Source organism: Hakea prostrata, chromosome 1 (genome assembly GCF_041222555.1).
Source record: "Hakea prostrata isolate BN-2017 chromosome 1, UWA_Hpros_2, whole genome shotgun sequence".
Classification (NCBI taxonomy): Eukaryota; Viridiplantae; Streptophyta; class Magnoliopsida; order Proteales; family Proteaceae; genus Hakea; species Hakea prostrata.
In genome coordinates this window covers 79,401,082-79,415,686 of record NC_142600.1, presented here as the reverse complement: position 1 = coordinate 79,415,686, position 14,605 = coordinate 79,401,082, and the positions used below count along the sequence as shown (strand labels likewise).

General features: G+C 37.6%; 2 protein-coding genes and 1 pseudogene across 2 annotated transcripts; 2 read left to right on the top strand and 1 right to left on the bottom strand.

Moving 5' to 3' along the window:
* The first annotated feature begins 1,113 nt into the window (after nt 1-1,113).
* LOC149030332 (NAD-dependent protein deacetylase HST1-like protein) lies at nt 1,114-3,703 on the top strand. The gene is made up of 5 exons (XM_089142616.1): nt 1,114-1,218; nt 1,324-1,396; nt 1,491-2,161; nt 3,232-3,371; nt 3,470-3,703. The coding sequence occupies exons 1-4, from the start codon at nt 1,213-1,215 to the stop codon at nt 3,325-3,327; spliced, it is 846 nt and encodes a 281-aa protein (XP_088998742.1). The 5' UTR covers nt 1,114-1,212; the 3' UTR covers nt 3,328-3,371; nt 3,470-3,703.
* A 404-nt stretch (nt 3,704-4,107) lies between these two features.
* LOC149030331 (U2 spliceosomal RNA) lies at nt 4,108-4,283 on the bottom strand (annotated as a pseudogene).
* A 3,808-nt stretch (nt 4,284-8,091) lies between these two features.
* Nucleotides 8,092-14,505, top strand: LOC149030330 (cytochrome b5). The gene is made up of 4 exons (XM_089142617.1): nt 8,092-8,247; nt 8,373-8,486; nt 13,863-13,929; nt 14,025-14,505. The coding sequence occupies exons 2-4, from the start codon at nt 8,400-8,402 to the stop codon at nt 14,273-14,275; spliced, it is 405 nt and encodes a 134-aa protein (XP_088998743.1). The 5' UTR covers nt 8,092-8,247; nt 8,373-8,399; the 3' UTR covers nt 14,276-14,505.
* Nucleotides 14,506-14,605: the final 100 nt, after the last annotated feature.

The window sequence follows — 14,605 nt, the reverse complement described above, 5'->3', positions numbered from 1 at the left end:
TGCCACAGAGAAGAACCGCCTCTCTGAAACAAATCGAAAACCCTAGTTTTCTCCCGCTTTGAGAACTACTACCACCGCCGTGCCTTGAGGTGGAGAGCCTCTGTCTCTCCACTTCCACTTCCACTTCTTCCTCACCTTCTCTTCTCTTCTTATTTTTTCTTTCGTTTCTCTCTTTCTCCGCCTCTATTCTCTTGGTTTCTTTCCCCTCTTCGTTTCCTCTCCACTTTACACATTTCTCTCCGTTCATCTGTTTCTCAGGCTCTTTTTCTCTCTACTTCTCTCTATTTTCTATTCTTCCTTAACTGGTGAAAGCTTCCGGTTATCAGAAAGGAAAAAAAATAGGTAGATGCGGGATCCAGTCGTGCATCCCGCAGATCTGAAGGTTTTACGTCGGAGCTGGAAGTGCCTCCCGTGGATCTAGAAGATTTGCTGTTGCGAATGTCTCCTGTTGCTGGTCTTTTCGCCTTTGTTGCGTGTTATCTTTCCGCCCTTGTGGCGTGTCCGTTTCCGCCTTTGTGGCTTGTTGCCTAAAGAGGCGTTTGTGATGGAGGATACGAATGTCGTATCCCAGTGCGTAATTGTGGTTGTGACTGATTCTGACCTTTATTCTAAGGGTTTATTGGGTTTGACCCATTCCTTAGGTTGGATGACATTGTCTATTGCATGTACGATATTTAGTCAATTTTCACTCTTTGGTTCGGATCGAACCTTGTGTTTTCATGCATCTATGTTTTGTATTTTTTTTTATGTATCTGTATTTCCTTTGGAGTTTATAAATAAAGTTTTTCCACTTCTTACCAAAACATTAAAAAAAAAAAAAAAAAAAAAACCAACATAGGCCGCGCCACCACATTAGAGGCACTGTAGCAAGATTATATAGAGAATTTTTGGCAAAGATACACATGGTTCCCAAAGGAAGGATAGTGGCGTCATTTACAAGATTTTGGCAAACATCGATGGTGCCGGTGCCAGCGGGACCTTACATCGTGGCTCGTCGAAGAACTGCTCGCCAATAGGAACCTGGCATTATTTGTAGGGCCCTCTGGGATTGACAAGTGTCCATCATATAGAGTTGCCACCAAGTTGGCGGTTAGTTAAGTCCCATCATCTCACTTCGCAGTCAGTTATTGCTTCATTCCTTTTTCTTCCCACTCTCCTGAGACGGTTTCTTATCCCTTTGATCCGTAAGCATAGTTGCAGATAGCAGCAGAAATGAAGGTAAGTAGAACTACATTTCATTCCTCCGTACTATATATCTTTTCATTTTCATTCCCCTTTCTATCTTCTAATTCGATCTTGCTTCTTTGTTTTCCTGATCTGTAGCAGATCTTCGAGTGGGTTCAGCGGAAATTTCATTTCAACACGGACATACATTCAACATTTTCTTACATTGAAGGTGTCTTTTTTTTAATCTTCTCTAACGATTAGGAACGTCATTCGCAATCTTCTGATCTTTGTTTCGAAATTCCTTCTTCTAATTTTATTTACAGAGGGAGCAGAACATAATATGAAGAAGTTCAAAACCATTACAAGCGAGACGGATACTGACGTGTTACTCGATCACATCGCCCTTACGGACGTGCAACAGGACTGGAAAGACAGGCTACTGTCGATAGGCACGTTGGGGTTGGATCCCTTAGAACTCTACAACCATTTTGACGGACATTTCGTCGAGCACATTGAAGAAGACGCCAACGACGACATAGTAGTAGATGAAGATGTAGGAGGAGGAGGAGTAAAAGAAGAGGTGAACCCTTTGGTGGTTGAAGTATTCAGGAAGGAATTGGGCAACGCATTATTGTGCTTGAGCTCCGCTCCAGTACTCTTGAAAAGTGATCTGCCATCGACAGTTGATGACGAGATAGACCGTCCTCTCCTTTGGTTTCTGGAGTCAGCAGAGCTTCAAATCGACCCTCGAAACTCAACTCGGGAAGAGAAGAAGAAGAACAAAGGAGAGCGAACAACACTCGCGGATCTGTTCTCGGCAGAAACAGATGCTACTGCTGCTGCAGCTACCGGGAAATCGGATTCGACGATTACTCATCGGCCAGGTCGCCTGGAGAAAACTAGCTGCAGAAAGAAACATGGGCTATCATTCGCCAAGAAGTTCCTGTCTCGAAAAGAAGACGATGATCCTCTTCCAATCACAAAAGTACATCGCGTAAGACACAAATTACCCTCTCTCTCTCTCTCTGATATTGGTCCCTCTCACTCTCTCTCTCTCTAAAACTCACACACTGACACATTGTCACACTGTCACACACAAACGGAAGGATTCAACCTTCACAACTCGTTCGCAAGATGCCGATCCAGTGGTCATCAAACTCACCATTGGATCAGCATATTCCTTCGGTGGGTGTGTACACAATCGTACGGTGTACAAAATCAGGAACAGAGGATATATCATAGGTTTTGCATGGTTTTTTTTTTTTGGTACGAAGGTTTTGCATGGTTTGAGTTTTGGTGATAAAGATAGTGGAACGAAACTCTATTAAAAATAAATAAAAATTGTAGAATGAAATTAAGAAGTTTTCTTCCATCTCACCATGGTTGGTGTAGATAGAGAAAATAATCAAAATAAAATAAAATTTTGTATTAAGGGGAAAAGATTATCACTATCTGTACATGAAATCAAATTGCATGCTCCAGCTGAAATCTTTTTATTATTTTTACTTTTATATATATATATATATATATATATATATATATATATATATATATATATATATATATAAAAAAAATATATATATATAATATTGATAGTTTTATATTAAGTGTAGAAACTATTACATATACCAAAGTGTTTCAGATTAAGTGTAGAAACTATTACATATACCAGAGTGTTTCGATGGTCCTCCACTTAAAACTCTTTTTTGTGATTTCGAAATACTCAATTCTTTTCATCAAGTTTTCTATTCTTCCCTTCTTCCAAAACTTCATATGGTATATCATATTTATGTTCATCCTTCCTTTGATTTTTTTTGTTTTAATTAAAGAAAGTTCCTTGATTTCTCCATGACCTGCAATTTGTGGGGGATAAATGTGAAAATTATTAAACAAAGGATAAATGTGAAAATTATTTTTTACCCTTTGCAAAAAGGAATGAATAGGCTTAACTTATCCAACCATGATTGTGGATGATAAAATTTACAAAAAAGCTTTCTTGAACCATGAGTTCTATAAATCTTGTACATGGTGTCAAAGTGATGTATTTCCTGTTGTCATGGGTAGTTGATAAAGAAGCTGTTGAAGAAGAAAATCCATCCAGAACTCCATGGAAAAGTTCATGGAACGAATGGCCCAAGCCCAATCAGTGCCCCTAAGTAAGTCTGAGAAAGATGAAGAAGCCCAATCATTGTCCTTGCTTCCAGGTAATTCTGCTTCTATTATAAAGTAACACCGATTTTAAAAGTCACGAAGGGTCCCATCCAAGAGATGACCACCCAACTAATACTTCTAATTTCTTCAGGTTGTGAGATGGAAACTTGATGTTTGGAACAGGGATTGAATAATAATTTGATTCAATGGAGTGTTTGGTCCGGTATGTTATGTTTCAGTTTATTAGTTGTTTGATCAAGTAAAATAGAAAGACTGTTAAGTGATTAATCAGTTGGCATTATCGAACAAGGACATAAAATCCATGTATCTTTCTTCTACTTGTTTTGTTGTTGCTCTTATCATTGATAATAAGTTACTGCCTCCCTTTGGTTGTATGCTTCTTTTATTCTTTTTCCTTTATCGACTCGCCAATTTGGGACCAAAAGAAGGTACATGGCTCATGTCACTTTCTGATCCCTGCTGTGTTCTTCCCACCAGCTAGAATTGACTACAGCATATCAATAACTGCCCATTAAGCTCTGGTCATCTTCTCTTAATCGAGCTTTGTTTACGCAGTTCTGTGGAAAACGAATGAGGAAAAACTAACATGATCTAGCAAGACCATGAATTAAAGATTTAGGGTTTACCAAACAAAAAAAAATCAAAGATTTAGGGATTTTATTGTAAGAAACAGCCCGCAGGAAGCATGAGAAAAAAATGAAGTATCAAACTTTAAGTTTGTCGCCAATGGAGGGTTGGTGGAATGATTAGAAATCTTACTTTTCAGTAGAGAGGTCATGGGTTCAACCTTTACCAGCGGCATATTAACCCTTGCTGCACGCTGCCGTAGTGGGCCTTCCCCTTAAAAAAATATCATGCGGATCGATTATGATCCACGTATCTGATATTAAACTAATAAGACAGATACTACACTTGATCTTTAGCTAAAAGATTGAGAAAGGTATGACTTGATAGGTATTTTAGTTTTCATTTTATTAGCTCTTTGTGGGGTCACTTGTTCCTTGCCCGATGTGGGATTTAGTTAGAATTCTCTTATATGAAGTAAGGGTGTCAATTGTGTATTGAAATCGTTCAACCGTACCGAACCGTGTAGTCTAAAATCGCATCATTCAAAATTCAGCATGGTACGTACCGAAACAGAATTATAAAATTTTGTTCGCTACAGTACTGGTTTTGATGGAACCACACTACATTATGTCTCAAAACTATATCGAATTTGCATAAAATGGTATGGTACTGTATAAAACCAAAGTATTTAATTGTTATTACAATCATCTTTAATTTATAATCAAAGTTAAAGTCAGAGTATAAGAGAACGAATGTATTCTACGGTGGAAATCTAAATGCTATTGAGGAAGAGTTAAAATGGCAACTAAGGCGACTACACTTCCTCCCATTATATCTCCAAGTGTCTCGAAAGGTTGGACTCCATAGACACAGTTCGAGCAAGGGCACGAATCTTTATGTGTCTTCGTGTCCTCTCCCGCCGGTTCTTCATAGGACTCTGCCAGCGGCGAATCCTCCATGTAAAAGAAGTCCTCATAACCTGCAGTAGAATCTAAAAGAAAATACATATAAAGATATAAGTTTTACAGAACTCAATGAGGTCAACATAATCACACATTGTACAACAATCACACGCATTTATATATAATAGAATTATATTGAAATAATGAATGATGATGGTGCAAATATGATTATAGACTTTAACAAATATAGTCTCTATGGTAGACAAGCTTTAAGTTACAACATCAACCTCCTCTGAGCAGTCTTATCACTCTCTCTCATGACACTCAAGCAGTCTTTTGGGTTCTCCGCGGCTCATACCATGACTGTGGATTAGGTCACCTTTTTCTCACCAACATCATTAGTCTAAGAACTAATGTGTGTCAAGGATAAGTCTAGCCCAAATACAAAGTCAACTATGTCTTGTGCTCCATGTGATCCAGATATCTTCTTTCATGCCTAGTGCCCTTTTAGTCCGCATATCCTTTTCACCTAAGAATATTATTCATCACGCCACTCAAACCATCTTTTAGACTATCATTCTTTAACTCTGTAGTCATTCACATATGTTGAGGCGAATGTTTCTCATGTCTCCTCTTGACACTCAAGTCGTCTTTTGGACACCCATGAGTCCAACCCTAATATATGCAACTTGACCACTACATAATAACAGTAAGCCTGCTTGATGCTTACAGGACCCAACCACTGTCGTTATGGGTCACTTGACTTCAATACCCTGCCAAAAAGATAATAGCATTCAATCGGGTTTACTAGCCAAACATATCTAGACACATACCAACAACGCATTTGATGAGTTTATGTGAATGCATAGGCACCAAAGGTAACAGGTGAACCACAACTTCAAGTTGGTATATATATAGTATTCTATCACCATCTTCCAGCACATAACCGTCATTTGATTGTAATGAATGGTAACATAAACATAAACATTAATGAATAGTAACATAAACGTAAAAGCCAATTTACCCTTGAACCGTGCAAAGTTTCATGCAATTTATAAAAGAACATTTGACATTTGTAATAACAAGACATAGAATCAAATTAAATACACAATATGTGAAAATGCATTCTTCACCTATCAATGACAAAAACAATCTCAAAATGCCCAAGACAATTAAAGAATGCAAATAACCCACACTTAACCTAGAAGACATAAGAGTTAAAATTATGTTTTAGTCGAGAATTAATTGGGCATTAAACGAGTCAATTTACACATCCAGACAAGGGGGGCTGGATAAGTTTGCTAGGGCCAGTCGACTGCCCCCTAGGGCTACGACCAAGATTCCAAAATTCGAGCTCTTTTGGAAACCAACAAAAAAGGGGTCTTTGGGACTTCAATGAGACAATAATATTGTCCAAAAAATATCTTTCAATCATCCCAAATTGGGTCTCAGAGAGTCATCCACAACCATCTTAAAGAGGATCAATAAGTCTCAAATGAGTGAAATGAAACCAACCAAATAAGACTAGGGGACATAAAAGAAAGCTTCAACTAACACCCAACATCAATCATTTACTCTCCTACCAATATTCTTGAACATAAATGGTAACCACCAACCTAAATAACTCATAGTAAATAAAGAGAAATGTTTCCTTACCTTCTTGCAAGATAAACTTCACAATCCGCGCTTCAGCACCGTCAAACAAGCAAAGATTCTTCAAAACTCCAAGTTCTTTTTCTCTTCCACGTTCTCCGCCTTCCTCTATCATAAATAATTCATTTATGAGGTGAGAAAATCAGAAAATAAGGCAAGAAGCTTGTAAGTTGGTCCAAGCAAACTCCAGTTCAAAAACTAAAAAAATACATATTTTTCGGATTTCTAACTTTTCAACATTTGAAAAATGAGCAATTAGATATATGCCTCTTAGATTTGCAAAGTATTACGTTACACCTCTTGGTATTTATTCAATTACTAATGTCCACTTTGCCAAACAAGACATAATAGTCCTTATGGAATATAAAATTAACCCACCCATGTTGGGATTCTCTACTCCTCTGAGTAGAGGAATGTGAAGGGAGCACAATCCTTCTATCACATGGATAGAGGATCTAGGGTCACAATGTCACATGATGATTAATCTGAGTGCAACTTTCCTTATTACAAGTGCCTAAGGTTAGGTTCATGTGTGAACTTTTTTGCCTTAAAATGTTAACATCGAAAAAAAAAAAAATGAAGCATTCCACATCATTAAAAAAAAAAAAAGAAAAAAAAAGAGAGAAGAAATAATAGTCTTTTTTTTTTTAGCGAGAATTAATAGCTTTATAGTAAGGAACAATTATATAAATCACAAGAAGCATCGCCATGACCTCTTTAATAAGAGCTTTAAGAGGTATTAATTATTGCCAACTGAACAACTTTTAACAATCGAAACTTGATTTGTTACCTGAAAAACATTTTCAATCAGGATTTAGGATGAACGATTCATGCAAAGTTAACTTCTAAGTTTGTAACCATTTTATTTATTAGAAGCAAAGAGGATGTGCCCAATTAATATTTTCTATGTAACATTTGATACTTTTCTCCTCTAAAATCATAGACGACCTAACCAAATTTGTTGGTGAAGGTCAATGTCAAGTTAGCTTGTAAATCCTATCATATATTTTTCTACCCTATCTTTTTCTTTTCTTTAGAAAACCCTAGGCACATTCATCATAAACTATCTTTATCTTGTTCTTTTTTCATAAAAAATTCTAATAACTTACTTAACCCTCCATCTAATTATATTATTGCCATCTTCTAATTGGTGGGGGATCTTCTTGATGTCTATGTCGAATTAGCTTCTAAAATTTATTATGAACTACAAAAGGAAACGAAAAAAAAGAGAAAGCAAGAAAAAGAAAACTAAAGACAAAACACACAATGGAGTCAAACCGAGCCGGTCAGTCACGGACGTCAACAACGGACCTTGCTTCAGTCCTTAACGTGCAAGACGGGTAAGCCAGACATTTCTGGCTGCCAGATCAAAATCTCGACTGAAATCCAAAATTTCGCATGATAGTAAATGTGCAGGACTGAAGCAATTTTCGTCACCAAGCCTAGGCTTGTCTACGACATGACGTAGATGCACCGTTTCACCCGTCGCCCATTGATTATGGATTGAACCAACCGGCGCCACAACTGACTTTTTTGGTCTCTCTATCCATCCATCCATCCAAGACCAAAAAGGAAGGTGGACAGACTTATTGGTGCTAGCTTTTTGTTGACTTTTGGACCGAGACTCGCTTTGGTTTTGACAGCGAAATTTAGTGGAAGGGTTGGTGAAATCGATAGGCAATTTCTGATTCACTTTGTGCATTATATTTTATACTGGGTGCGGGAGAGGAGGTATAGGTCGAGCGAGGAACTGAGTGGCGAGTGCCTGATTTCTTCTCTCTACTTGGTAATCTCTTTTAAATTCTTCTTTTTATCTTTGTTTTTGGAATTCGTTATTCAAGCGAAATTTGTTCTGGTCGTCTCCGTTGCTAACATCTGTCGACGATCCTTCTGTGATCGGATTATTTTCAGGCTTCTTTGTGTGAATCGACAGTAGGCATGGCTTCAGCTGGCAAAGTTTATTTGTTCGAGGATGTAGCGAAGCACAGCGAACACAAGGATTGCTGGCTTATTATCTCTGGGAAGGTCTGTATCAATTCGCTCGGATTTCTTTACTATTGCTTCTCTCTCGATATTTCATCCCAAAAACTTTATGGACAGTTCAATTTACATGTTATAGAAGCTGTAGACAGCTTCTCTTTTCATCATCAACAGTGTTGAACTCCTGTCAGCGAGTATTGATCTGAAACGTGGAATATTGCTTTTCTCCTTCCTGCTTACTTTGAACCTCTTAAGTAATAGTTTGCTCTTCCCTTTTTTTAATGAATTGGATGAGGATTTTTACCTCCAGCAGAGGAAAAAAGAAAGAAACTAAGAAATTGTGAGAGATAGTTGAAAGTATGAGGAATTAGATTACAGTAGGTTGTCGCTAATTCTGAACAAATATGCTTATTTGAAATAGACCTCTCTCTCATATACGCGCTCGAATGTAAGCAACTCTGTATTTCTATTCTCCCCCCCCCCCCCCCCCCTTCTTTGGACATGCTAGCTATCTGGTAGGTTGTTATAATTTTTTTGAAACCTAGGGATGTTTTGATTTCCGACGGATTGCTAATTAATGTCCTCGAGATTCCTGTACTGAAAATAACTTCTTCCCCTTTATCTGAAGCATGCTTTCTAACTACTTGATCGTTTGGAAATTACTAGTTTGTATTTGTATTCGTTAATTAATTGACATCTGTATCAACTTGAATGTTTTCAGCTCTTCAAAAGTTTCTCCATCTTATAGATGTTCTGCTACCTGGTGGGGATACTGAAGTACATCTTGATGAAGAATTAGGAAACTATTAAATACTATCATTAGGAAACTATTAAATACTATCATTTCTATTTTAGTGAAAAAGATAATTTATTTTTCATTTGCAAACCCCTATGGTCCTGTGGTATCATGCTTAATGGCTGGCTTGCAAATTTTTTCAGTGATTTCGCTGCTTCGGTTGTTGTCAGTAGCAAAGATCCAGGTGCAGAGATAATCAATTCAAGGATGATAAACTTGACTTGCTTGGTTTTAGCTTCATTTGTGTCTTTAACATGTAGACTTTTCTTTGCTTTTTGACATTTATCTCATAATAGCAACTTTTGAATACTAACTAGTTAGCTTATCAAGCATGACACCATTTCCCTACCTTTTCTCTTCCTGGTTCTGCAGAAAGTTTAGCAAAACTTCTTTATTGCTAAAGGAGTTGTGTACTGTTGGAGACATGTATACTGTGGAGTAATACTCTCAAAGCTCTTACTTTTTATAAACCATCATAGGAGAGTTAGAATGTTTCTTTCTTCTTTAACAGTTGTTTTATCCTAAAATGCCATTGTGCATGGCTGGACACCCTTGACATATTAAACATATATGATATACTGGTGGTATCTGTTTCTTTATAAGTATCAATCACTAGGTAAGGTTTCTGAAGACGAATTTAAATCCAACAGTATTTCTTTTCTTTCCGACATGATAGGTACATACCAAGGATAAAGATTTCAGTCCTGACCTTGGTTTCAACGACTCAGAAACTGAAGTTTGGTGGGAACTGATAGAAACCTGGTATTTTGGGGGTAAAGCTTGACATGTGATGAGCTGGTCAAAACTACTGAAACTGGCTTAGTTGAAGTTGGTTAAAATTGGTTGAAACTTGATATTTTCTGGTCAAAACTATTGATATTTTTGAAATATTGTCAACTGGTTGAAACTTGGTATTTTTTTTAACTGGCCAAAGCTTTCATCTCAATTACCTGTGAAAAGTTTTGTTTCCATGAGACAAATGGCTGGTTGAGTTGACCATATGGGTGATGTCGTATTGAACCCTAAGAGGCTGGCCTTGTGTAGGGCCAATAGATTCAGTCGTTTAGGCTGAGGATGAGCTGGTAGACCAGATATTGAATAATTTTCTTTTTATATTGATGATATAAGTACTTAAAGATGGTGTGGACCACATTTTAGTCAAAACTGGACCTGTGCCACTGCCTCATTCAAGACATCATCATCCATGGGGCTTGTCTATTTTACTAGGCAATCTGGGAGGTGTCCCTTGGTTTTTAGAACTTGTACTGGCTCCATATCTGCTTGTGGCCATTCCCCTTGCTACTTTAGTAAGTTTGACCAAGATATGAATCGCCATAAAATGGAATGATGGAAGAATGTTTCTGTACTCCCCATTGCAAGTGCTTTAGCATCACAATTAAGCAATAACACAACTAAGAAATATATGGACTAACTAAACAATGGAAGGGTAAAAGAAGGCTACCTGGTAGCATGGCTTCTCTCCCATTCACCGGAGCACGCAAAAGTACCTCCCTGACCTGAAATGATAAACCACATCTATTTTAATGCTCCTGCTTTGGTTTCTCATTGGTCCCTGCATTGGCACAGGTGCTTCAAAACCAAAGAGTTAACTAGTTTATTAGGTGTTATATTTTGATTCTAATTGTCAGTAAGTGTTTTAGTTAAACTGTATTAGGATTCTATAAGTCAATACCTCTTTTCAGTCAGTCTCCTACTCACCCTATGTTAGCTAACTGGGTAAGGATTGGGCTAGCCCTTCCTTTGGTATGTTTCAGTCCGTTTTGAATCTTCTATATAAGTTTGTAAGGGTGTCCAGCATTATACATGTATTTTGATTAATGAGAAGCCTAGTCTTTGTTGCTTGTCATCGTTTGCTCTTTCTTTTGTGAACCAAGGTGTGAATCCTTTCAACCTGCAGCAGGAAGCCTGGGCGCCATTCTTCTTTATCTATCGTCATATGCAATTTTGTCCATTAAAACTCCGTGCTACATCCCATCCTGTCTTCACCAGGACAACTGATTTTGAGGCAAAGCAGCACTTGTGATTACATATTTATTACTCTATTTTTAATTTTCTTGTCTGCTGGCTCTTTCATTTAGTCCAATTAAAGTACGATTATCCTGAAATCAACATAGGATTTTATCAGTTTGTTGGTTTTGAATCTAACTTTGAATATTTATTATTTTTGAAGGTCTATAATATTGCATAACCTGAAATCAATCTGAGTTCTAGTTTGGCAGTTTTCCTTTCTTTTGGATGAATAACTTATCATTACCAAAACCCCCAAGGGGAACAAGAGAATATACACATGGGGAAGAGAAAGAAAGAGGGGGGGGGGGGGGTTTGGAGCAGCCTTTATCTACCTTTAGTCATCAACCATGCCTGTGCAGCCTGAGCTTCAGCATGGGCCGGCTTGGTCCCGGGTTACATTTTTAAAAGCTGATGCTGTATTTGTGTAAGGTCTATACAGGCATAATCCAGTTATCTTAGTACATTGAGGCCTAGATAAGTTGCTGGATGTTGGCCTGTCTTGGAAATATGTGGCTTCTAGGTTAAGACAGTCATTACAGGTAGGTGAGTGTGTTGTGAATATAGAATTTCATTATGTGATATTACATATTATTATGTGGTGCATGTATCGCATTTTGTAGTGCATTATTTATGTAAAACTAATAACAAGATGTACATGTGAAGTTCAGGAACCTAAATGAGAGATTGGGGTTGCTTGTGTTTTGAATTTAAATTATAGAGAAGAAAACCAAATGACCAAGAGTTCAAACAAAGAATTTATGGATCATATTATGGGAACCCACTAGAATGAAGTCGTGAATTTGCTTTACTGAGCTTACTTATAAGACAATAATTGATTCAAGAACTCATTTTGTTTTTGTAAATGACGATTGCTCAAGGATCAGTAGCTCTTTTAATATTTCTTTAAGATTCTAACAGTTTTTTTCTGAATTAACTTGGATACACTCAGAAAAAACTCATTTCTGTAGTCATACAACTCTTCTTTTTCAAAGCTCCATTTCTCCTTGAGGTAACCAAAATTCACCATCAAATATTTATGGAGAAAAATGATAAATGATTCCCATTAATATATTAGGGTTGGTTTCAGGGGCATACCTTGCGCAATAGGCGGTGGAACTGTACCCCCGCAGTCAAGGCAACAAGACAGCCTCTCAGCAAAAATTGCTTCTTTTTTTTTTTTTTTTTTTTTTTTTTTTTTGGGGGGGGGGGGGGGAGCTCTGCTTGTGCAGAAGCCTTTGGCCCAGATTCGTCCTTTATATTAGGATTGGTTTAGGGTTAGTCAGCTACAAGAGTTTATTTATTATTTGTTGTTCTTCAGTTCCCTTTGTGTGGGCCTTCATTTTCCCTACTTTGTTGTTTATTATTTTACTTTGTTTTTCTTGGTATGTAGGACAGCTAGGGTACTGACAGTATAGAAATCATCATATTATAAATATGAGTGCCCACAATCTAGTATTCAGTTTTCCTAGATCGCAGTCCAGATTTCTAGATTTGGCTTGTATTTCTTGTGCTATTCCTTCTCCTCGTTGAAGCTGGTTTCAGGATTCTGGCTTTCTAGCAATTCTTTTTCCAGTCATGAGTAACCATAAAATAGCAATGCCTTTACTCCTTGAAGCTTTAAACATAAGAAGTAACGATGATGACTTTTAATCAAAACAAGAATTCACATATCATTTCAAGAGAGTTTCTATTTCTGAAATCGTGAAAGTAACCAAGAATGTGTTCAGATTTTCTTCCTGTGATCAGTTGTTCCCTTTGATTGCCTTTTATGCATTTCCCCACTTGCGTTGTTTCTATCATGCATGTGGTTGCGCTGTGGGATACTGGCTTTCTGCTTCACTTCTTTGCGCGATCTCAAGGAACCTTTTGAGCAATAAATTTGGTGATGGATTACATATTGCTTATTAGGCTGTTGGGTTGCTCCATCTTGAGCCAGTGACATGGGTTTGATATAGGAAATAGCCTCTCTGTGAGACCAGGATTAAGGCCGGATACATTTTTAAGCTACCCAAACCCCACAGTGGTGGAAGTCTTGTGCAGTGGGTAAAACGTCCTTTCTTATTGCATATTGCTGACACAAAATGCTGCATTTCATGTAATATGTGTGAGTTGTTGGAATCGCTATTTTTATTCTTTGTCCCCCTCCCCCTCCCTCCTCTTTTTTTGATATATGTCTTTTATCTTAAGGATGAAGTCTTATTTCCAGTGTTTAATATGCTGTAAGTTTTGTCTGGTTTATACCAAGCATGCTTTTCGCTGGCCCACTTTTATAGATGAATTCTGTAGGCTGCATTCCTATCGTTATAGGATCTTCAATCCAACCCTTGTTTGGATTCTGATGTCTGAATTCACTGCCTTGCACTTTATAATGTTTGTGAGACAACCTAATAGAATTCATAGAATTCAAAAGTATAATAATTTAATACCTCCTTTATGTATATTTATATTTATGGCTTCAAAGGGGGCATGTGCGAATAGGAAGCCACTTCTTGCCACCTGGCTGTAACTCTCCAGCGTCTTCGCCTGCCTCTGTTGTTTTTCCCCTGCAATCTGACTGTACAGTTCATTAATTTGGTATCAAACTACCACTGCAGGTGTATGATGTGACTTCATTTATGGATGATCATCCTGGAGGCAGTGAGGTCTTGTTATCATCCACTGGTAAAGATCAAAATATAAGCCTACCTCTGAATTAATTCTTAATTTATAAGAAAATCTGTCATCGAGCATGTGTTGAGATCCTTCTAATATTACAGGGAAAGATGCAACCAATGACTTTGAGGATACTGGCCACAGTGATGATGCCAGAGAACAAATGAAAAAATACTGCATTGGTGACATCGACTCTTCGACTATTCCCAGCAAACGTGCTTATGTTCCTCCTAAACAAGCAGCATACAATCCTGATAAAACACCAGAGTTTATGATCAAGATATTACAGTTCGTGGTACCTCTACTGATCTTGGGCTTGGCATTTGCTGTCAGACACTTCACCAAGAAAGAATAGCCAATTGGCTGTTCCCCTTCCAGTCTCTCGTAGAACCAGCCAGTTTGTTTCTTTTGCCTCTAGACTGAACAACTTTGAAGCGAATTCGTGAGTTTTAGTTTTGGCTACTGCTATTTCATTGTCAGTGAATGGGGATTCTTGTTGACAATTATGTGGTGATAGTAGCGTCGATATGTCAATTGAAATCAGGTGTAGTTTGATGATTTAAGTTCTCCACATTATGGAACTTGAGCAACTACGTAATAAAGTTCTGATATGTTAAGTTCCATTAAGGTTGGAATCTCGAACGTACATTGATACTTTCAGGTGATTACAAACAGAATTGAGCCG